Raw genomic sequence first — 22,895 nt, 5'->3', positions numbered from 1 at the left:
GAGAGAGAGAGGGAGAGGGAGAGAGAAACATTGATGTGAGAGACACATATTGATTAGTTGTCTCCTGAATGCTCCCTGACCAGGGCTAGGGATCAAACCTGCAACCCAGGTATGTGCCCTTCACTTGCAATCGAACCCAAGACCCTTCTGTGCAGGGACCAACGCTTTAATGACTGAGAAACACTAGCCAGGGCTATAGGACTTATTTTGTTTCACTTTTTGCCAAAGTGAGATTGTGCTGTATTACACGTGGTTCTTTCCGTTTGTGTTAAGTAAATACTTATCGAACCCCCGTTGTGGGGGCAGGACACTCCTAGGAGGTGAGTAGAGCGATGAACAATGCTGACGGGACTCCTGTCCTGGACTGTGTGTTCCGGGCAGTCCCTGCGCGGACATTGGGTGCCAGTGCATGGCTGTGCCCTCCCCCATTGCAGTGACAACACGCGTCCCGCTCTGCGGAAAGCCATCGCTTCCTCAGCCATTCTTCTGTGGTGGGCATTTCACCGGTGAGGTGAACCTTCCAAATTCAGAATTTCATTTCATGAATGGCGCTGGGATTAGACTGTTTCTGAGCATAGTCTTTCTTTTCTCTCTCTCTCCTTTCTTTGCTCCTTCCTTTAAAATTAAGTAAATTCCATGATAACACATAGGTCATCTAAAACAATTCTTTGTCCAAATAGAAAACACACACACACACAACGGTATGGAGAACCCAGACTGTGTGATGAGCTTTGTTTTTTTCCTCAGCCTTCTTCCACCTTTATTCCTGTTGATGGTCACCATCTTCAGCTTGTCAGTGTGGGGAAAAGAGGTGGGGTGTAGCTATATTTACATTTCCAGAAGGAAGCCAACTGTAACTCCGGTGTCCTCAGAGTGATTTGGCATTTCCTTGTTGTAAGGTTTTCTGGAGAATAAGCTATCCCAGCTTGCCAGTTCTCCCTGCCTCTCCCTCTCCCTCTCCCTCTCTGCCATAGTCTGCTGCCAAGGAACCTGAAGTAAAACAAAACCCACGCTGTAAAAACAAAACCAAAAAAAAAAAAAAAAAAAAAATGGAAGAAAGAAAGAAAATCTGAGTCTTTGCAAAGGCATGGCTTGGAAACGGCAAATGAGCTCATACTGCTAAGAAGGTGGAAAGTCGGAAGGATTAGTAACATGCTTATTTTGTAAAGATCACACCCTAGGAAAGAAAGAGCAAGAGGAATAGAGGCTTGCACCCCACCACCACCACCGTTGCGGGCTCACCCGTCTCCCGGCAATGCTGGAGGCAACCTGCTCCCCAATGTCAGCATCCGCAGCTCCCTCCCCAAAGCTGGAAGATTCCTTACTCACACTACATGGCATATGTGAACCAAACCACTTTCCTCTCCAGATTCCTTTTCCTGTGGCTACTAACGCAACTCGGACCCTTGATAGGGAGACCAAAGCGAGGCCTGGATTCAGAGAGAACAGGAGTTCTAGGAAGGAAAAGACCTCCCTCTCCCCCCGCAATCCCTCACTTCATTTCTTCACTTCCTCCTGCGCTGCGGGGCTGCGCCAGGATCACTTATGGGAGCACTCAGGGCTCCAAAATAGCTCAGAAGTCCCGGGAATGTTTCTATGTCAAACGATTATTTTGTCTCCAAGAAACCAGGGAGACGGTCATTAAATAATGACGTCCCTCTCCGCTGTATTTCTGTGGAGGTAGGTTGCCTGTCTTAGTGGGGGCGCTTCATTTGAATTGCCGTCAGCACACACCTGTGCTCAAGTACACACATGGTTTGTACAAAATAAGCCCCCTCGGACCCCCTCATCAGCTTGCAACTGCCATCTTATTTCTCTGCCCCTTTTCAGAGCAAACCTTCTCCAAAATCCTGTCTCCATAATTTGCCCTTGTTAAGCCTGTGAGGGACCATGTTGGCAAAGTCCGGTAACATTCTCTTGTCTGCGTTTATTTTCCTCAGCTTCTCAGCAAAAATCAGCACAGTTGAACAAGCCTCTGTCTTGGGAGGTATTTGCCTCCTGCCTCTCATCTCAGTCCTAAGTCACCTTTGCTGCCTTCACACCCACCTCCTTGTCCCCACAAGGGGATAATGCCCCACACCCCGTCCTCTGCCCTCTTTTCTTCTTGTTCTCCCCCCACCCTCCAACCTCCAGGATTCACATCTGTAAATCCTTCACTTGTAGGATGGAGATGCTACCTGACCTCTCCCTTGAGCTTCGGGCTCACATATCTAATTGCCTATTTGATATCTCCAAAGTTGTGGATGATTTGTGCCTCAGCTTTAACATGATCAAAAACAGAAGTCTTGATTTCACCCCCTGCTCACAAATGACCGCCATGGTCCTTGTTGTTGAAGCAAAGATCCTAGCAGACACTCTTTATGCCTTCTATTTTTCATGACCACAAATGAATGCTTTCCATTATGTTTTCAAAAATCGATCCCAAATCCATCTACATTTCTCATTCATTGTTTAGTGCTACCTCCCTAGTCAGACCACCCTCGTCTCACACTTCTACGATGGCAGTGGCCTCCTCCTGGGTTTATTTGCTTCTGTGTTTTCACCCCTGAAGCGTCCACAGGGCATATGATTAAGAAGGAGGCTCTGGAGTCAGCCTGTTTGATCCATGCCCTGGCTCTGCCACTTCCCGGCTGTGACCTAGGCAGGTGGTTCAAACGCGAGTGCTGGCATTTCGCGCCCTCTGCACAGCAGGATGATGTTTGTGCCAATCTCAAGGGGATATTAGATGTTGAGGTCGGTGTTAAGTGTTTAATACATGCCTGGTACTTAGGAGCACTCAGTAAGTATTAGCTAGATAATCACTAGTACAGACTTCTCCACAAACAACATTGCTGTCATCTGTTTAATGCATGCCGTGGCTTCCACTGCACTTCCTATGCATGTAGCATTCCTGGCCACAGTCCTGCACATACTCGTCATCAATCCTTTTCTCCTATCTGTCTCCCTGGGTTTCTTTCTGTCTCTTCAATGCACCAAATTCCTCGTTGCCCTCCCTGCCTGTAGTTCTTTCCCCTGCCTTTTCCAGGACTGGCTTCTTTTCATGTTTTAGTCTCAGCTAAAATGGCCTTGTCAGGGCCTTCCTTGGCAACCTTTCTAATGAAGTATCTTCCCACCTCCCACCTTGATAGTCTTTCTACTATCACCCAGTTTATTCATTAACAGTAAGTACATCACAATCAAAATACCTTCTCGGTGTATTTTTTTTTTCTATTTTTAAATATATATATATTTTATTGATTTTTTTTTTTTTTTTCAGAGAGGAAAGGAGAGGGATAGAGAGTTAGAAACATTGATGAGAGAGAAACATCGATTCAACTGCCTCTTGCACACTCCCTACTGGGCATGTGCCCGCAACCAAGGTACATGCCCTTGACCGGAATCGAACCTGGGACCCTTGAGTCTGCAGGCCGAGGCTCCATCCACTGAGCAAAACCAGTTAGGGCCTTTGTGTATTTTTTACTTGTTTATTAAATGTCTCTCTCCACCACTAGAATGTGAACTCCTTGACGACAAGGATTGTAGAGTCTTGATCGTCATTACATCCCTAATATCTAGAAGATTACCTGATACAGGAAGTCAGTAATTATGTGTGGAAAGAATAGATGAATGGATGGATAGGTAATGAGATTCTTACACCTCAACATTGGTAATTGGGTAGTGTTTCATTGTATAATCCTAAAGCCAAATTAGTGTAGAGCCTTGTAGACTTGTGAATTCTCACTCCAAAAAGATTCTAAAATTAAATGAGTGGAAGTTCAAATTTTGCTATTGGAAACTAGAATGCAAAAACTATTTGAATGGCAAGCATTTATATGGTTACTGTGTTGAAGCAAGACTACTGGAAACTGGAAACATCTAGAGTTTCTTGCCTCGGATTTTTGTGGTCTGCTTATTATGGGATGGCTTCTTTTAACAGTTTCCTTTGTCTGTTTTTGATTTGAGCATTCCCCAAATTGCTGCTGTTTCCTCTTGGAACAAAGGCATAGAACATTTTAGAAAACAGCTAGCTTTTGGTAGTTAGGAAAACAAGGACTTGGTAACATCTGACAAACCCTGAGTCAGTTACTTAGTAGATGTGTGACTGAAATGCTTAACCTCTGTTTTCCTACCTATAAAATAAGATATTATTACGTTATAGGATAAAAAGTAGTGTTCGTGCCATGTGATAACTACTTAACAAATGTTACATTTCTCACCTTACCTAGAGTCAGTGCTTTTTAATTATTTTCTTACTGTACCTCTTTACAGTGCATTTGAGTGGTTTGTGGTATTTCACAGGGTTCAGATCAACAGTGAGTGTAAACTGTGGCATTTTATCTGTCTTTATCAGATTATCTTAAAAAAATCTCAGTATCTAAAGTAGTAAGAATAATAATACATATAACAGTGCCTGACACATGGTAGTTACTCAATATATATTTGAATGGATGAATAAATAGCCAGTAAACATTACTGTCATTCACGAGAATCAATCAATTTCCATATAGGTTTAAGTAATGTTTCCTTAAAATAGCAAAGATTTTTCCTCAAAATGTGCAGCTGAATAGCATCAAATCATAACTGAATGTTTCAAAAGACATTATAGTGCAAAACCACGTTTTCCTCTGCCTGTTATTTTTAAGAACGTCTTCTGGTATTGTTTAGTTCAGTAATGAGCTCCGAGATCTAAATTCAAAAATTTAGAACCAAAAGTCTTAGAGATGTTTCTTGGATTTTAAAGAAATATTTTATATGTAGAACTTAGTGTTTTGTTCTTGAATGTAATTGATTCAAAGAGAGTAAATAGGGACTTAATCATCATAATTGCCACCAAATGTGTTCACAGCCCTGTTTGTTAGACATTTTGGTTAAAAGTTAGGAAATTAGGTATATTTAAAATATCCCAATATTTTAAAATGTAGATTTAAGAATATACGTAGATTTTTATTTTTTTTTTACTTTGCAAAAAAACATTCATTGCTATAGAATTTCATCAGAGAAACATTGCACAGTAATATGGAAAGGGAAATTTTTCTAAAAATTAAAAAAAAAATAATGTACCTATCTAACCTTATCAAAAAGGACTAAATTTAAGTGAAAAGGTAAGTTATAAAAAGATAGAATAAGGAATATATAAAATTTGGTTGATTTGGGTAGAGAAAGAGAGTGTAAGCATTAAACCACTAGAAGAAATCAACGGAAAAATATGAAGAGATTTGGCAACTAGAAATATAAAAATGCTTAAAAAATAAAAAAGATTATAAAGTTAAAAGCAGACAACAAACTGGATGAGAGATGACAAAGGGCTAATGCCTTTCACATGCAAGGATTTCTTCCAGGCCAGGAAGAAAATCTTAACACTTTAAAGAAAAGTTGTCAATGGACATGAACGATTCATAGAATAAGTAAAAAGTCCAGTGAACATGTGGAAGACAGGAAGCTTCACTGATAACTAAATATATGTGAACTGAAACATCAGAAATACATTTTCCATTGTTAACTCGGCAAAAGTGCAAGCAGAATCATATTCAATACTGACCAGAATTTAATAAATGGGATACTCTCATACAATAATATAGGAATGTAAGTTGGCTCAAACTTCTTGGAAGTCTTTGTAATTCCATTATTTTTAGAGATGAATTCTTTAAGATGGTAAAAAAAAAAACAAAAAAAAAACCACAAACAAACAAAAAACAAACAAACAAAAAAACTTGACCAAATATTTATCTGTGAAAATGTTATTAAATTTTAATAATAGTGAGAAAGTTAGAAACAACCTAAAGTATCCCAGAAGGAGAAGTTGATTTTTTTTAAATGCAATGTTTACATCTATTTTACTCATTTAACATTTTTTATAAAGTATTTTCAAACTTGGTAAAATGTACTTTAAAGCAGAGAGAATAAGGCAGTGATTCCCAATATGCTGCTTACTCGCTTTATCCACATTGGGCAACAGCAGGGTATCATCGTATTAGCCACATCTATTCCCTTTTTCCTTTCTTTTTTACTTTGCTGAAGCATTTTAAAGCAAAACTCCAGTCATCGTGTCATCTTATGCCTACCTACATACATCAGCATGCATTTCTTTCTTTTTTTTTTAATTGACAATTTCTTACATAATCATGGTGCCATCTTCACTACTAACACAATGACCATAATTCCCTGATGATGGAGAACAGTAAAATAGCCCTAATTGTCTCAAAAGTGTCTGTTTGCTTCCTCATGGCATCCTTTAGCCCAGAGGCCAACAGTCTTTTTCTGTAAAGGACCAGACAGCGACTATTCCGCCTTTGCTGGCCAGATGATCTCTGCCACAGCTGTTCAGCCCTGCCATTGTGAGCTTGGAAGCCACAGGAAACGTGCAAAGGGTTGAGCATGGTTGTGTTTCAGTGGTATTCTATGTACAAAAGCAAACAGCTTTCTACGATTCTCACTTTTACCTGAGTTTCACCAGTGGCCCTGCAGGCTATAAGTTCACCAAGCCCCGATTTAACTCATTATTTCCTTCTCCATATATTTCATAAGGTGGACATTAGCTTTGAAAGTTGAATAGATTCGGGGGAAATGTTTTGTGGTGCGAATACTTTATGGGGAGTGCTGAGGGCTTCACCTCCCATTCCATCAGACGGTACCTGATGTCTGTTGTGCTACTCTATTGTTGGTGATAATCAGAATACTTCGTGGGTACTAATCCCTCTGCTGTATTGATTACGTTGGTTGCCCAGGTAATTTAATTAGACATAATTACAAAATAGCCCTGACTGGGTGCAGAGTTGATGTCGTCCCATTGCGTTCTCTCTCTCTCTCTCTTCTCTCTCTCTCTCTCTCTCTCTCTCTCTCTCTCTCTCTCTCTCTCTCTCTCTCTCTCTCTCTCTCTCGTCTTCTCTCCCTCTCTTTCCCCCTCCTCTCTCTCTCTCCCTAAAATCAATTAACAAATTTCAACATAAGCGTTGTTTCTGGCTCACCTCCCATGATTTCCAGTGGGTTGGGATTCTTGTGAGTGAAAGGGATATTTTCTCTCTCTTTAGTTTTGTTTTTTGGTATGCCTGTGAACTCAGATTTTTTAAAATATTCAATGGTTATCAGTTGGTAGCATTTATTATTCTTTTTCATGCCCAAATTATTCCATCTTTGGCCAACTGGGACCCCTTTGTGTTGGCTCCTGTTAGTCATTAATAGCTTGCTTTCTAGCCTAACAAATTCCAGGGAGAAATGGTCAGTAGCAGAGTAATAAAACTGTCTATAATATATGTTGAAATTTTAGCAAAACAAAAAGCAAGCAACCAGATACAGCCATATGAATCTAAGAAAAAATTAATAAGAAATATCCAAATGGTTAAATATTTTTGTTGCTAGTACTACAATATTATAGGAAAATACTATCTCTTTATTTTTTTCTTTAGCGCTTTGCACTTTTCTGCACTCCAGATTTTCCACAATGAGAATTATTACTTTTACAATAAAAAGATTAAGTTAAAATTTTAACAACCCCAACAGATTTTCTTTACTAATAAGTTCTTCTACTGCATTTAAAATAAAATTGAAATTATTTTAAAAGATATGCGCATCTTTTTCAGAACTGTAAATGGAGTAATTATACCCCATATTTTTAAAGAGCTGTAATGTATGCAAAGAGGAAAAAATAGATAAACAATTTTTAAATATTCTCTTTGACCCCCTCCACCCACACCCACCCCCCTGTACCAATACCCCCCCAAGCCTTCATACTATGGTCTGTGCCCCTGGGTTATGCATCTAGGCAGATAAGTTCTTTGGTTAATCTCTCCCCACCCACCCACCTGCCTCCGCTTCCCTCTGAGATCCATTAGTCTGTTCTATGCTTCTGTGTCTCTGGATCTATTTTGTTCATCAATTTATTTTGTCCATTTGATTCCACATATGAGTGGTGCCTGGTTTTCCCATCTGTCTTTATAGACCTTACATTTTTTCGCTTTAACAACAGTTTGGAAACAGGGAGTAGGTATATCTCTTGCCACATTCTAGTTAGACCTCAACTTCTGGGGGTTCCTGGATCTGGGAATATTCTTTCTATTATTCTCAGTCCTGCATATTGACAGGTTCAAAGCAAATAAACAAGGACAACAACAGCAAAATAACTTATCCCTTAATATCAATCAGGGAAGACATGTAAATGTGTCTCCTTCACTGTAGATAGTGGTCCTTTAGGTGTGGCCTTGGTGAGGCTCACTTTTACCTGAGTTTCACCAGTGGCCCTTGTAAGTGGGATTTTAAATGATGACCCCATGAAAAAAAATCATCCTGTATTTTTATTTTTATTTATTTTTTAATATATTTTATTGATTTTTTACAGAGAGGAAGGGAGAGGGATAGAGAGCCAAAAATATTGACGAGAGAGAAACATCGACCAGCTGCCTCCTGCACACCCCCCACTGGGGACGCGCCCACAACCAATGTATATGCCCTTGACCAGAATCGAATCTGGGACCTCTCAGTCCGCAAATCGACGGTCTATCCACTGAGCCAAACCAGTTTCGGCTCATCCTATATTTTTAAATGTATCACACATTGTGTAAAGTGTGGAACGTGGTTCGGGTGTGTGTGTGTGTGTGTGTGTGTGTGTATGTGTGTGTGTGTGTGTTGTGGATTTATTCTTACCATGAATAACAGAGAAAGAAGTGTAAAAACTCAGCCATGTAAGAGCTGGTGTGTGAGTGGATGTGTGCACACGTGCCTCTATGTGTATAAAAAAAACAAAAAAGCTTCTCCCTCTCCAATGCAGACAGCCTTCTACACCCTCTTCCTCAAGTCTTTGTGCCAAAACCAGACTAAAATGCTCGTGCTTTTCTCTGGCATTCTTCTGGAAATGTGGAACAACTCACACTCTGGGGGTAGATCATTCTGGATTTCTGCCATTTCCTGCCCAGAGACAGTTGCCTCGTGGAATCCTGGTAGAACTACTTTTCACTGATAAATTCTTTACACAAACCTATCATTATAAATGCCGTGTTTCTAAATCTCTGGATTCTACAGGACAAATTCAGGAACCAAGGTAGCAGCAAGAAACAAGGCAAGGGCAAAGGGTTTATCCCAAGCCGGTTCAAGAAATAAATCTCTTCAATATGTGCTTGATCCACATGCAGCTTGGCTCATGGTAGATTAGGCCTGAGCAGCCAGAGAACATCAACTTGTCTCCACTATTCTTGGCATACTTAGACTTTTGGAAAGGACAATTATCTTTATCTGGACTGGTGATCAGCCTCCAACTGTGACCAGGAAGATAAAAAAAGAGTAGGAGGAAGAAGAGGGAAAGGGGAGAGTGGAAAGGGAGCCTTAGACATGACGTTGAAAAAAATCACCACTCCTTCAGTGCTGCGTGGAGGAAAATACCGCAGGTGTCACTGGTGATGAGATAGCCCACCCGTATGGGAAGTTCTGTTGTCCTGGCTTTGGCCTTTCTTTGCATAATTTGAAGTGTGCTCTCCGTGGTAGGAAAATGTATGGCCCTGCCCTTTGCAAAGCCAGATTCCTTTGTTAGTGTTGGTCCCACTACACAAAACAGGCAAATGTCCCAGCTTCTCTGACTCACAGATTTTCATGGCTATGGATGTGCCCGGCCCTCTCAGCCCTGCCTTATCCAGCCTCAGTTCCCCAGCCCCCTCAGCTCCATAGGGGAAGGCAGTTGGGGACAATCATGCTGACAGGGGAGTAGTTAGGTGTCAGTCAGGTCAGCAGGGGAACAGTTAGGGGGCTATCTAGATGGCAGGCAGAGTGGTTAGGAGCAATCATGCAGGCAGGCGAGTGGTTAGGAGCCAGCAGTCCAAGATTGTAAGAGGGATCCCAGATTAGAGAGGGTGCAGGCTGGGCTTAGGGACATCATTCCCCTGCACAAATTTTGTGCATTGGGCCTCTAGTTTTTAATAAGACCTAAGCACTTAATCCTTGACATTACCAGCACTGAAGACATGGTGTGAACATACTCTTATTTCACTTTAACAAGAATAATAGAACCAAACAGAACACATATGCTTTCTGTTTATTTGAAGCATACTTTGATAGTTTCTCAATACCAGCAATTGCTTAATAGTGTCACTTGGAGTCTAAGATTTTTCTGAGAAAAAATTACATTTTAGGGTAAAATATCTGAAGCATGGATTTGTATTTATTTGGGCCATCTCTCTTTCTAAAGAAGTATTTTATGGAACTGACTCATAAAGAAATGGCTTTCAAGGCAGTGGGTAATTTTGAATGAGTAGGCCTCATTTCTTTGGGTTTATCTTCTTTTGGAGAAGACTCAAGGAGAGACTCTCCTGAGGCGATGTGCAGACCTGTTGAGCCTTGTCAAAAGCGCTGGAATCAGTATTAGTAATGGCTTTGCACCTTCAGAGAAGGAGTTCAGATTTCTTCGGGGTGAAACACGGGACCTTCAAATGGAAGAGAGAGGCAGGGACAATAATCCATGAAATAGCTGAGCAGTAGCAGCCAAGAGGGGTTCTCATCACTCTGTAATCCAGGAGTTCAGGAAGAACACAGCACATTGCAAAGAGCAGCAAAGGCAGGAGGCACGGACAATGCTCCAAGCACCATTCACTTCCAGAAGTGGACTATTGAGGTCCTATGTACACTGTGACCAAAAGTGTTTTTTAAAAAAAGGATATTAGGAGAAATAAATCATTTTACTAGTACCAAGTTCACTTATTCCAGGAACTAGGCTATTTCATAATAAAAACTTAAATGAAGGCCAAAAATGAAGCAATGGCAGCTCTCTTTGGATTCTAAATTCAGGCCATCGGTATATTTTATTCAGGCTTAGTTCTATTTCTGTCTTTAGTCAAGCTATGGAGTTTTATGATAGATTTTCATAGATGGCAAATTATTTTTAGTTCCTTTAATATTCATAAAAATGTAATACTTCTAAAAGTTGTACTGTCTTTTTTTCTTTTTCTTTTCTAACTAGTTACTAAGGTAACTCTGGCATCAAAATATGTTTGTATAACAAAGATATACTTAGTAATGAAAATGACCACTGATTGATTAGTTTGAGTGGACATACTTTTAAGTAATATTGAGTTGCATTAAATTCCCATAAAGTTCTCCTCATCCAAGTATATATGAATTAGCCAACCATCATAAATATTTAATAAGTGTGGAAAGCACTTATAGGAGTCAGCAGCACAACTTTCCTGTTTGCTGAATAAGCGTCTACACACGTCACTTCCCATCATGCATATTAATTTATAATAATAACAGTGGTAATAATCTGTAACTTGAAAATTAAGAGAACTGTTTTGAGCATCAAAATTCGTTTTACCTATTTACCCCAGACAACAAGATACTAACCAATATACTTTTGGGTGTAAATAATAATAAAACAGGACCACTTCTCTCTGCTTCCTAGAACTCACAATGCCGGCTCTCTTTATCTCTCATCCTGTTAACCAAATGATGGGCCAAGTTAGTGATCAAAAACTGGGTGTGGTCAGTAATAGTTAAGTCACTTTTTTTCCTAATACAGACAACTCTGAAGTGTTCCCATTAATGATTCAGGTTGCTCTGCTGAATTTTTACTAACCCCATCAAAAATCCATGGCCGTTTAGGACCCAAACGTAGATTACCTAATGTGTTAAAAAGAGACAAACCTTTAGGTTTTGAGAGCATGAATGTTACAGAAATATTTGTGATCCAAAAAGCTTATAAGGTATTGCCTTAAAATGTGTTTTTTGATCATTGATATTTTTTATTTATTTTATTTATCTTTATTGTTGAAAGTATTACAAATGTCCAATTCCCCATTGACCCCTTCCATCCCACACCCATCTCCTCCTAAGGCCTTTATTACACTATTGTCTGTGTCCATGGGTTATGGATATATGCATGTAAGTTTTTTGGTTTGATCATTGATATTTTCTCTGTTAAAATGATTGACCAAAATATGAAAAACAAAAGGAGAATCATTTACAGGTGTTAGCCTGGGGCTTGATAAGCAGTGTGTGTGTGTGTGTGTGTGTGTGTGTGTGTCTGTGTGTACACGCGTGCATGAGCGCATATGTGCATGGCCCACTGTATGTTTCTCTCGGCTATCATTGGTTTCCTCCTCCTCACTGAACACTTCGTGGTTCCTGTCTTCCAGATGACACTGGCTGTCCTAGTAGCCAGTCTGTGTCTCCTGTGAAGACGCCCTCGGATACTGGAAACAGTCCTGTTGGCTTTCACCCTGGAAGTGATGAAGACTTTACCAGGAAGAAATGCACAGTTGGAATGGTTGGTGAGGGAAGCATCCAGTCAGCTCGATATAAGAAGGAACCCAAGTCAGGCCTTGTGAAGCCAGGTAAATGCGCTTATACATATGTTGTGATCAGCGTAGTATGACTGTGGTGATTTCACACTTGAAACGAAACACCTGTATGTCAAGACAGGGAACACTAATGCTGCACCTAGAATCCAGAAACATCTGTTTTCAAAAAGGATGTGGGACCAAGAGTGGAATATTTTTCTACACTAGTTGTTAAAAATTGAGACATTATAGTGATATGAGCACATTATAAAGACATAGAAGATGGAGCAACGTTGAAGAAATGTAAACTGGATTATCTAGTAGACATTTAAACGCTATAATTAATCCCAACATAAATTATATTAAAAAGTTACCATCTAAAGTGACCACAAATTATGAAAAAAAAAAAAAAAGAGGTTAGCTTGATGCAGAACTTTAGGGCTGAGCATACTTGCAAACCTGGTTATTTTATTTGTTTTTGAAGATAGAAATATGACTATGATATTATATGTACCAATTGTACCGGTTATTAATGTGGATTTTCCAATCAAAGAAAACATGATAATTTCAAAAGAAACATCAGAAGTGCTTTATTTAAAGTATTGTCTATCGCTAGCTACACATTTCCCCCATCTTTCAGGTAACTTGCAGATACTGTCCCAATAGAATTTTCTTGTTTTGAGGCAAACCATTCAGAGGCCCAATTTTCCACTTTTTCGTACATTTTGAAGTGCTGCTCAGAAAGTGCGACTGCCATTGATCAGAATAAGTGGTAATCTGAAGGAGCAAGGTCTGGTGAATACGGTGGGTGGGTTAATACTTCCCAGGCAGGATCTTTTAACCTGTCTTTCACTAGTTTTGAAGTATGTGATGGTGCATCATCATGAAGCAAAAGTACTTTGCCATGTCTTCTGGCCCATTCTGGTTGTGTTATGATCAAAGTGTGGTTCTAATTGATGATGTGTTGTCGGTAGCAATCAGTATTAACAGTTTCACTGGTTTTAGAAGCTCAAAATACACCACACCTTCCTGATCCCACCAAATGCAGAGCATTGTCTTTCCGGAGCGACTTGCCTTTGTAGTTCATATTGATGGTAGACCTGGATCAATTCATGATTTTATGAGTCTGGGAGTCTCAAAATAAATCCACTTTTTATTGCCAGTCACTATTCCATGCAAAAAGAACCTTCTTTCATGCCATGAAAGCAATATTTTACTGATGACTTTTCGGTTTTCCATTTGTCTCTCATTCAGTTGATGTGGCACCCGTTTTCCTTCCTTTAAAATCTTTTCCATTGCTTGTAAATGATCAGAAATTGTTTGCTGAGCAACGTTTACTCTTTCTGCAAGTTGTTTTTGAGTTTGACACGCATCTTCATCCAATAATGCTTGTAATTTTTGGTCTTCAAACTTTTCCGGTTGTCTTTGGCATTCTTTGTCTTTCCCATCTAAATCATCACTTTTAAAGCATTTAAACCAGTGTTCACAAGAATCTTGAGATGGAGCATATTTACCATAAGCTTCCCAAAGTATACAATAACGTTTAGCAACACTTTTCTTCAAAATAAAGTAATGAATTAAAACTTCCCACAAATGCTCTTTTTTTGGCCATAAATTCCACATTTTTAAGCATAAAAATATCTATGATGTTAACACTTTCAGAAAATTTGACATATGAAGTTTTGAAGCTTGTTGTCAATACAACAAAATAGCATATATATCAAATCACATATATATCAACATATATGTAGTTCCATCTATTGAAAAAAAGATTCGCATTAACCAATATTCCTGGTATGTGTGTGCTTTTGTGTGTGTGTGTGTGTGTGTGTGTGTGGGTATATATATATATATGCATATATATGTATTCAAGGATTACAAAATACTAAAACTATTCAATGAAATAGAGATCATTATTGTATTGGATGAAATGCCATGAATATTAGAAAAGGTCAATTTTCAGAATTTGCAATATATAAATAAATATTTTATATCTCAGAAATATATAAAGTAAATGAGCAAATAGTTTTAGTAGAACTGAATTTCTAACCTTACAGTAAAAAGACATGAGCACTGGCATTGTGAGACAACTTCTATATCGCATTATTTTCTTTAACACTCACAGTTATCCTATGCATATTTATGAACCTGAAAAGACAGATTAGTAGCCTGCATGGGTCCTCATTCCTTACATTTGTCTTCTAACTTTTGTCTGTGATGACGTTACTGTACAGAGAGCTACAGACAGCTTTATTTCAATGCAGGCAAAGCTTGGCAGGTGTCCTTTTCCATTGGGAAGGCTGGCATCCTCTTCCATCTCTGTCAACTTTTGTTCCTCCTGAATAATTGATGTGCGCAGCACATCTTAATGGACTATTCTTCATCTTGCACTTAGTCAACCAAAGAGAGTGTCATTTAATCTCAGAGCAAAACTTAAACTGTGTGGAAAAGAAGTCCCCTCTTTCCTGGGCTCCTGATAAATGACAGTCATGATGAATTTGTTAATAATCGATTGCTTTGGAATCATATCAAAAAAGAAAAGGAATGATTCGCAGTGGGGAAGACAGCATATGAAAAAAGGAAGATGGATATGGTAAAAAGGGAGGTGGGCATCCTCAATCCTTGGGACAGAGGCAGTGAGGTGAAGCATGTCATGTAATTATGGACAAGAAATAAAACCGTTACCTTGTGTACTGTGTGGGAGCGAAAACAATTTTTCTTCTACTTTTCTACGCCCTTCTGGCTGGTCTGATAATCAGATTGACATGAGACAGATTAACAGGAGAAAATAACCAATCGTATTAACGAATGTACAAACGGTCGTTTCTTAAGCATATGGACCTCCTGGACAAAGCAGGCAGTTGAGGCTTTTGTGCACTTCCGGACAAAGAAGAGGGCTTCAAAGGGGAAGTGAGCAATTCACAGGTGTACGAAAAGGAGCAAATATTTGTTAAACAAATTCTTGCCAGGTCACCCAGAAACAATGGGACACAGATGGGAGTCTAACAAACAGACTTTGCAACTTTCTCCCTGTCTGCCACACTCAGTTTATATCATACCAAGGTGATAGCTTCCTGAAAAAGCAGATTTTTCCTTGCAGATTTCTTTTGGCAGGTGAGTGAGTGACAAAGTAAAAAGGCTCTTCTTGACTCTTTTGGTTCTTAAAAATAACCAGCTTAAAAATAATTTCCCCAAAAGGCATATTTGGGGTGGCAAAATTTGACTTCCCCTCAGGACCCAAGACAAGACCTGCCTCCCTCCCTCCCCCAGCTCAGTTGTCCTCTTAATATTGACATATAATTCACATGCTATAAAATCCACACCTTGGAAGTGCACAATCCAGTGGGTTTTAGCCTATTCAAAACGTGGTGAAACATCACCACCAATTCCTGAACATTTGTATCACCCCCAAAAGAAACCCTGTTCCCAGGAGCAGTCGCTTGCACACTCTCCCTCCCCCGGCCCCTGGCAACCACGTACCTAGTTTCTGTCTATGGGTCAGCCTGTTTAGGCGGCACATGTAAAGGGAGTCACACAATATGCGGCTTTTGGTGTTTGGCTTCTTTCGTTTAGGATAACGTTTTCAAGGTTCATCCATCTAGCATGTATTCGGATCAATGACATTCTACAATATTATGTTGATAACCCACATTATCTAAATAGACTTTTTTTTAAAGGAAATTTAAGTTTATAGAAAAACTGAGTGGAGAATACAGAGTCCCCAGGCACCCTCTCACCAGTAAGCACTACCTCAGTTTCCCCGGTTACTCATCTCCTGCCTTGGTGCTGTGATATACAGCATCTTCTTTCTCCATTCACAGTCGATGGACATCTGGATTGATTCTGCTTTGTGTCTATTAGAAATAATGTGTTATGAACATTCACGTCTGGGTTTTTGTATGGACATGAGTTTATTTCTCGTGGATATATAGCGAGGAGTAACATTGTTGACACATGTGGTAACTCTATGTTTAACTCTTTGAGGAATTGCCAAACTGTTTTTTCAAAATGGCTGCACCATTTTACATCCCCGCCAGCAATGTCTGAGGGCTCTGATTTCTCCACATCCATCCTTGTTGACAGTTGTTATTTATTTATTTATTTTTAAAAATATATTTTATTGATTTTTTACAGAGAGGAAGGGAGAGAGATAGAGAGCTAGAAACATCGATGAGTGAGAAACATCGACCAGCTGCCTTTTGCACACCCCCTACTGGGGATGTGCCCGCAACCAATGCAAATGCCCTTGACCGGAATCGAACCTGGGACCTTTCAGTCCGCAGACCGACGCTCTACCACTGAGCCAAACCGGCTTCGGCTGACAGTTGTTATTGCCTACCTTTTTTTATTATAGCCATTCCAGTGAATGTCAATGGGTATTTCATTGTGCTTTTCAATTTACATTTCCCTGATGGAGAATAGTGATGAGTGTCTTTTCATGAACACAGGATGTAAGTTTAAGAGGAGGAGTCCTGAAATCCTCTTTTGGTTCTCCTAGTACACGGGGTCGGTATATATTGGGGGCTTGGTCAACATTTGTTGACCTTGGCAGCAAAGATGGACTCTGGGTTTGAGAAGATAAAATGATGCTGGAAAGAATGTCAGCTTCGTTGTTTGCACAGAAAAGGTAGATTTCATTGTGAGAGTTACATAGGATTGGAATGCAACCTGAAATCATTTCATTTTTTGCTCTCCACCCCAAACTATCTACCAAAATATCCACTGCTCATTCTAAAATCATTTCACAGTGGTTAACAACGGTACAAAGAAACAGTGAAACACGAGACAAGTGTGGTGCAGAAAGAACAAACTAAGTTTAAATGGGAGTTAAGATTTTCATTGACCTTCCTTGTTTTAATGATTATAATAAAGAATAATCATATTAACATAAGACTTCAAACTCTACGTGTGCACACAAAATCCACTCCTAGCAAGTAGGTAAGTGAGTGACTTGATAAGAATCCTGCAGAAGGTATTATAAGTGACTTGATAAGGATCAGCCATTTGACTTGCTGAGAATGTTTAATGCCTTAGGTCTTTATGAAGAAAATGCAGAGACAAAAAAAGTAAGGGAGGGAGGAAAAGAGGAAGAAGAGAGACAGAGAGACAGAGAGAGAGGAAGAAAGAGAAAGAAAGTGAGAATTATGAAGGTCATGGACCCATGCTCCAGAAGAATACCCATAAGCACAAAATACTGCATACTATTTCTGAGATTTCATGGATCTCCTTTATTAGGATTTATGAATCCTAATTTAATGACCCTGGCCTCTCAGAGGCAGACCCTGAAATACCACTTTTGTCAACTGCTTCTAACTTGATCACATATCACCTAAGCAGGTAAGGACCTTGGGTAAATATATTTTTTTTACTGGCATTTAACCAAGCTCAAAGATTAAAACTTAATTTTTAGTTGCCTAAAATTCTTAAGGCGATCCCTGAAAACATCGTCTGAGTATTTGAATGGGACCCAATTCTGTACAGTAAGCTCTTTTCATATTTAGAAAAATCTTAACCTTGACCCATAGTTCTCTGAACTTTGAGCAGAATAAACCTGTCAGTCACATACATATGAAGAGAGGAAATCCTGGAAATGAGGCCCCTGGATGACTCCCAAATTTATAAAGTACAGAGACATCATCTGTTGACCCCAAGAAGACAGAGTTCTCAGGTTAAAATGTCCCCCTCCTCCACCCGCAAGTGGCTGTCTCTCCTCAGCCCAAACCAATCTTGGTACACGCCCTACTTTTTAAAAATAAACTGTCTCATTAGAACCAATACCATTTTACTAAAATAGCAAGCAATTAGCTCTAACGGTTTGGCTCAGTGGATAGGGCATCAGCCTGTGGACTAAAGGGCCCCAGGTTCGATTCCGGTCAAGGGCATGTACCTTGGTTTCGGGCACATCTCGGGTAGGAAATTTGCAGGAGGCAGCTGATCGATGTTTCTCTCTCATTGATGTTCCTAGCTCTCTGTCCCTCACCTTTCCTCTCTGTAAAAAATCAATAAAATATATATTTAAAAAAATAGCAAGCAATTAGTGTCTCTTAGATGCTCACGGCCCTTGAACAATAAAGAACAGGAGCCCATTTAATTTTAGGTTGGTTTTTCTAGATTCTGGCAAACTGCTGTGCACCTCAGAAGGGAGTAATTGAAATGTCCCTTTGGTCATTACCAAAGAGCTGATAATGCTGACTGTCCCTGAAGCAGAAGGAAAAGGAAAGTGGGTACAGGCCGCCAGGAAGGGCTCAGAAAGGTGAGCTGCACAAGCACCCCCTTCCCACCACCTTCCCAAAAGGGTATGTGGGAACCCTGCCCTCCTCCAGGCAGGACTCCTGGAACTTCTTCGAGGCAGCGAGCCTTCTGTTCCTCTGGCTTCTGTCAGTGCCTCTGCGGAGTTAATGGAAAATTGCCACCAAAGAGCAAAAGAAAGCATCCCTCCAGTCCAGTTGGATCGTGGCTGGATGTGTTCCTTTTACCCACAAAGTCAGCTTAGCTGACGTTGACATGGACTCTCCGGAGCTTAAAAGGTGGTGTCCAATACACCCTTCACTAAGAAATGGAGTGCACACTGTGTGTGAGGAGTCCTGTTTACTGTGGGGGGAGCACTGGGGAGATGTGGCAACGCTGACCTCACTGTCAGCCGGCTCTTAGGGAGCCTCTGGCTTCAGGAAAAAGACTGTGTCACAAGCCGGGCCTGCAGTACCGAGCAGAAGGAAAGGAGGGAGAGGTGCAGGTATTCCAGCTGGGAATCGGGGGAGAGACGGGGCTGGAACATTCCTCGGCCCAGGTGCTCCTCCTAGATTTAGTTTGCAGTTTTCCTGCAGAGATTTTTTTTTTTACTCATAAAGGAAAGGCCTTAGTTGGCTTACGGCTCGTACATCAAGTGGCATTCCTGGGCCTCCGTTTATGTTGATTTACTGCTCGGGCAGCGCTATATCTTACCCTGGAAGAAAAAGACTCAGTGCCAATGTTTTACAAATACAAGCCCCAAAGGCTTTCTCCAGAGCAAAGGAAACAGTGACACAAGTTAAACAAATAAAAATGTGTGCCCAGCTGGCGTGGCTCGGTGGCTGAGCATCGACCTATGAACCAGGAGGTCATGGTTTGATTCCTGGTCAGGGCCTGGGCCTGGGTTGCAGACTCAATCCCCAGGTGGAGGGGGAGGGGGTGGGGGGAAGCATGCAGGAGGCAGCCAATCAATGATTCTCTCTCATCATGGATTTTTCTATATCTCTCTTCCTCTCCCCTCCCCACTGAAATCAAGAAAAATAAATAAAATATGGAAAAAACAGCACCTGCAATTAAATGGATAGGTCAAGAGAAAATAGTCGTGGCCACTTGGAATGTAAAGAAATCCACACTTAGACACTGAAATGTTGAGACCTGCCTTTGAAAGAGGCCACCCCACCGTATTGTATCAGCATCCAAACCAAGTTAGTATTCCCTTATCATCCGGCAACACCCAGGCTCCTGAAATTGGAAACCTGGCCAGGTGAACTCCAATAACTTCGCAGCAATAACAGAGGGTGGTTCCTTTAAAAAAAAAAACCACAAAAAAACCACCTCCCACATCCCAAGGCATTTGCTAGGAAACACAGAAGGGCACTGGCTAGGCTAGGGACTGGCCACTGCTTCCCTCAGTGGAGAGACGTCCTTTCACACACAGCCACAGCCGACAGACCTCCCTGCGCGATCACAGGCATAGCGCTCGCTGCAAAGTGAGTTCCGTGAAACGGGAGCTGGACAGCTTACCTGGGGGGCCATTCTTACAATAATGGCGCTGCCTAGAGGACAGTTGAGAGCTTAGAGTTAGCAGGGCTTCTCCCCTGGTTACCTAACTTGTCCTACCTTGGGGGGGGGGGGCGGGGAGGGGAAGAGAAGAGTGGAGAAGGGGGTGCTTTTTAACGACCAGATTCTCACCTCCAGCATATGAGGTTCGAATCTAGCGTGCTCTTCAGCTGCTTGTTTTCGTCTTGAAACTTAATGGCTAGCACCTGTGCAATGGGTTGTTGTGGAGATTAAATAGCTGAGTGTAAAGTGCCCGATGCTGGACCTGGCACAAGTAATTTCTTTTTATTATGATGATTGTTTAAAGTATTACAAATAGTAGTACATATGTCTCCTCTTTTCTCTAATTAACCTTCCCCCATCCACAAGTAATTTCGCGGTAATAATGGTCATTGGTAGCTCTTGAAATAGATAGATCACGAATTCAGTACACTTTGTTTCCAAGAAAACCCTTAAAAACTCTTACACCGAACTTATGCTTATTTGAAACAAGAGTCTAGCATGTCGTGTTATCCCAGTTTACGTAAATCGGGAGGAATGTTTGCTGCAGGAGAGTGACAAGAGTACAGTTTGACAGCTGGTACGTTGCCGATGAGGAAAGAGACGGGAGAATATGAAAGCGCAGACAAAAGACCATGGAAAAGCATTGAAATGTTTAAGTGCTACTTGGTGCAGTAATTAATGCTCTAGAAACAGACTGAGTCATTGCAGTGGTGGAATTGGCAGTAAGTGATGTGTTTGGGGGCAGAGAAAGGTCTGAAGCATTTGAGAAATATTTCCATAGAGTACAAAAAAACTAGACCTTTAGTGCCCAAAACAGAAGGTTTTGGTTCTATGGAAACTTTCAGCCCTCTTGGCAAGCAGTACTTTTCTAATAGCTTATAGCTATTGTACAGTCTAAGGGGTTGCAGCATCTCGGCCCAGCCTCAAATAAAGACTGGCACCTATTCTGGAGACTGACGGAAATATCTGGGAGAGCATGTAATTGTGGGCTTGGGTAACAGTGAAATTGGATTTAAAACACCTTTTTAGCTAATGTTTATTGAGCACTGACTGTCCCAGGCTAAAATCTGAGCACTTAACTCGTTTTACCTTAATGTCAGTGCTAAAAAGGGAAATCTGGTCTCCTGTTTTACAAATGAGGAAAAGGAGGCACAGAGAGGTTAAGTAATGCACCCAAGGTCACACAGCTCGTAAATGGATTTTAGACAGAGTAAGTTTGCTCCTAACACCTATCCACTGCACTGGCAGTAAGCAGTAAGATCTGCTTTCAAAGGATTGGTTTTGGTTGCAGTCGAGGAGTGTGATAATCGAAAAAAAAAGATGTGTGGCTCTAAGACAGAAATTATTTCTCTCTCATGTGTGTACAGCCCTAACAAGTCTTAATTAACTTTCATAAATTCGCTGATATGGTCTATGTGTAGATTCTGCTGGCTGTTGCTGATAACAAAATCAATGAACGTTAGTGTAACTTCAGTGAAACACATAAGGCCGTTTGGATGCAGTTTAGTACAAGGCACCATGAGGATGTGAACATCAAGGGAATGTTAAGGTCTTCAGCGTTTTCCACATAATTGCGAACTGGTCCTCGCTCCACTTGTCCAAATGTGTATGCGCCGCCTGCCTGTCACGTAAGCGAAGATCCTTAGACCTTCTCAACTCAGGCAAGAGCTTTCCTAGTACACTGATGCTGAAATGGACCTCTGGAACCGTCATTCACCGTGAATACAGCGGAGACTGTTCTGTGGTGGACGATTGTAACGTCTGTGGCTTCTTCCACCAGAGCAGTGAAACCAAGCTGCACGGTGATGAGTGGACATCGTGTTTGTGTTTAGGGCGGGGTTACATATTCGCTCCCATGCCTTGCCTCATCTGTGCTTTTGATGATGCCCCCAGTTAATGTAATGCTGCCCAGTGGTCCGTTAGTGGTTTCCCCCAAAGAATTCGCCAGTTATAATCCTCTTCTCCCCAAAGGCTGGCTCACTAGGGATTTATTGCATGTCCAGTGTTCTAGCCACTGATTTGGGCGCCTGCCAAGTGCTCACCACGGGCTCTAACATGTAGAGAGCGAAGCGCTACAGCCTGTTGTGCAGAGCAGATGCTCCAGCAGACCACACACCCACTGCTGACAAGAGAAATAAACCTGGAAACGTCCTTCACACACACAGACTCACCAACCCAGAGCTGTAAGTCAGGCAGCGTTATGATCTTTTCCTTTAGTGAGGAGGAGAGTTTATTGTAAAGGCAGAGGCCCCATTAAGGAGATCCCACAAGGGACGGTGAAATACCCGGCAACAGCTCGGAGCCATTCCACACCATTCAGGGGCGGGGGGAGGGCTGAGGTACCCCAGAACCCGGACAGAGAATTCCCAGGCTGTGTGTGGGAGCAGACTGTGCCCTTTCCCTGGCAGGGAAGGAGCTAGCAGGATAATTACCCGGATCCCTCGGTCTTCTTCGTAGCTACGTGGATGCCAGTTGTGGTTAAAGGCCATCACACTCAGGAGCCTGGCTTCAGTAGCCTTCTGTTCTCAGATGCAGCGTTTGGAATGTTTGTGGCATTGCAGGAAGGAGATCCCCATGTAAGAGTCTAAGGAAGACCTTCTATTTCTAAAGGAAATATAAACCTCTTACTTCACCACATATAAGATTTCTGCTAAAGCCAGGTTTGAATCCCAGCTGTGCATTGACTGGCTGGCATTCATTCGTTCAACAAATAGGTATTAAGCATTCATTCCGTGCTGACACCATTGTCCCAGGCATGAAGTGTAGAGGAGTGAGAAAACAGGCAAGTTGAGCTGCCTTTAACACGGGAGATGGCTGACACACAAGCAGACAAACCAGATGAGTCCAGATAGTGACAGTAAAACAAGGCCA

General features: G+C 41.2%; 1 protein-coding gene across 3 annotated transcripts in view; it reads left to right on the top strand.

The window, feature by feature from the left end:
• SYBU (syntabulin) overlaps positions 1–22,895 on the top strand; it is a 69,019-nt gene that overhangs the window by 12,054 nt on the left and 34,070 nt on the right. For all 3 annotated transcript variants that reach the window (XM_036436796.2, XM_036436795.2, XM_036436797.2), the window contains exon 3: positions 12,090–12,287. In XM_036436796.2, the coding sequence (XP_036292689.1) occupies positions 12,090–12,287 (198 nt within the window). The remainder of the gene's footprint in view (positions 1–12,089; positions 12,288–22,895) is intronic.

The sequence above is a fragment of the Pipistrellus kuhlii genome, unplaced genomic scaffold (assembly GCF_014108245.1).
Source record: "Pipistrellus kuhlii isolate mPipKuh1 unplaced genomic scaffold, mPipKuh1.p scaffold_m20_p_14, whole genome shotgun sequence".
NCBI lineage: Eukaryota > Metazoa > Chordata > Mammalia > Chiroptera > Vespertilionidae > Pipistrellus > Pipistrellus kuhlii.
This window is presented reverse-complemented; position numbering and strand designations above follow the sequence as displayed.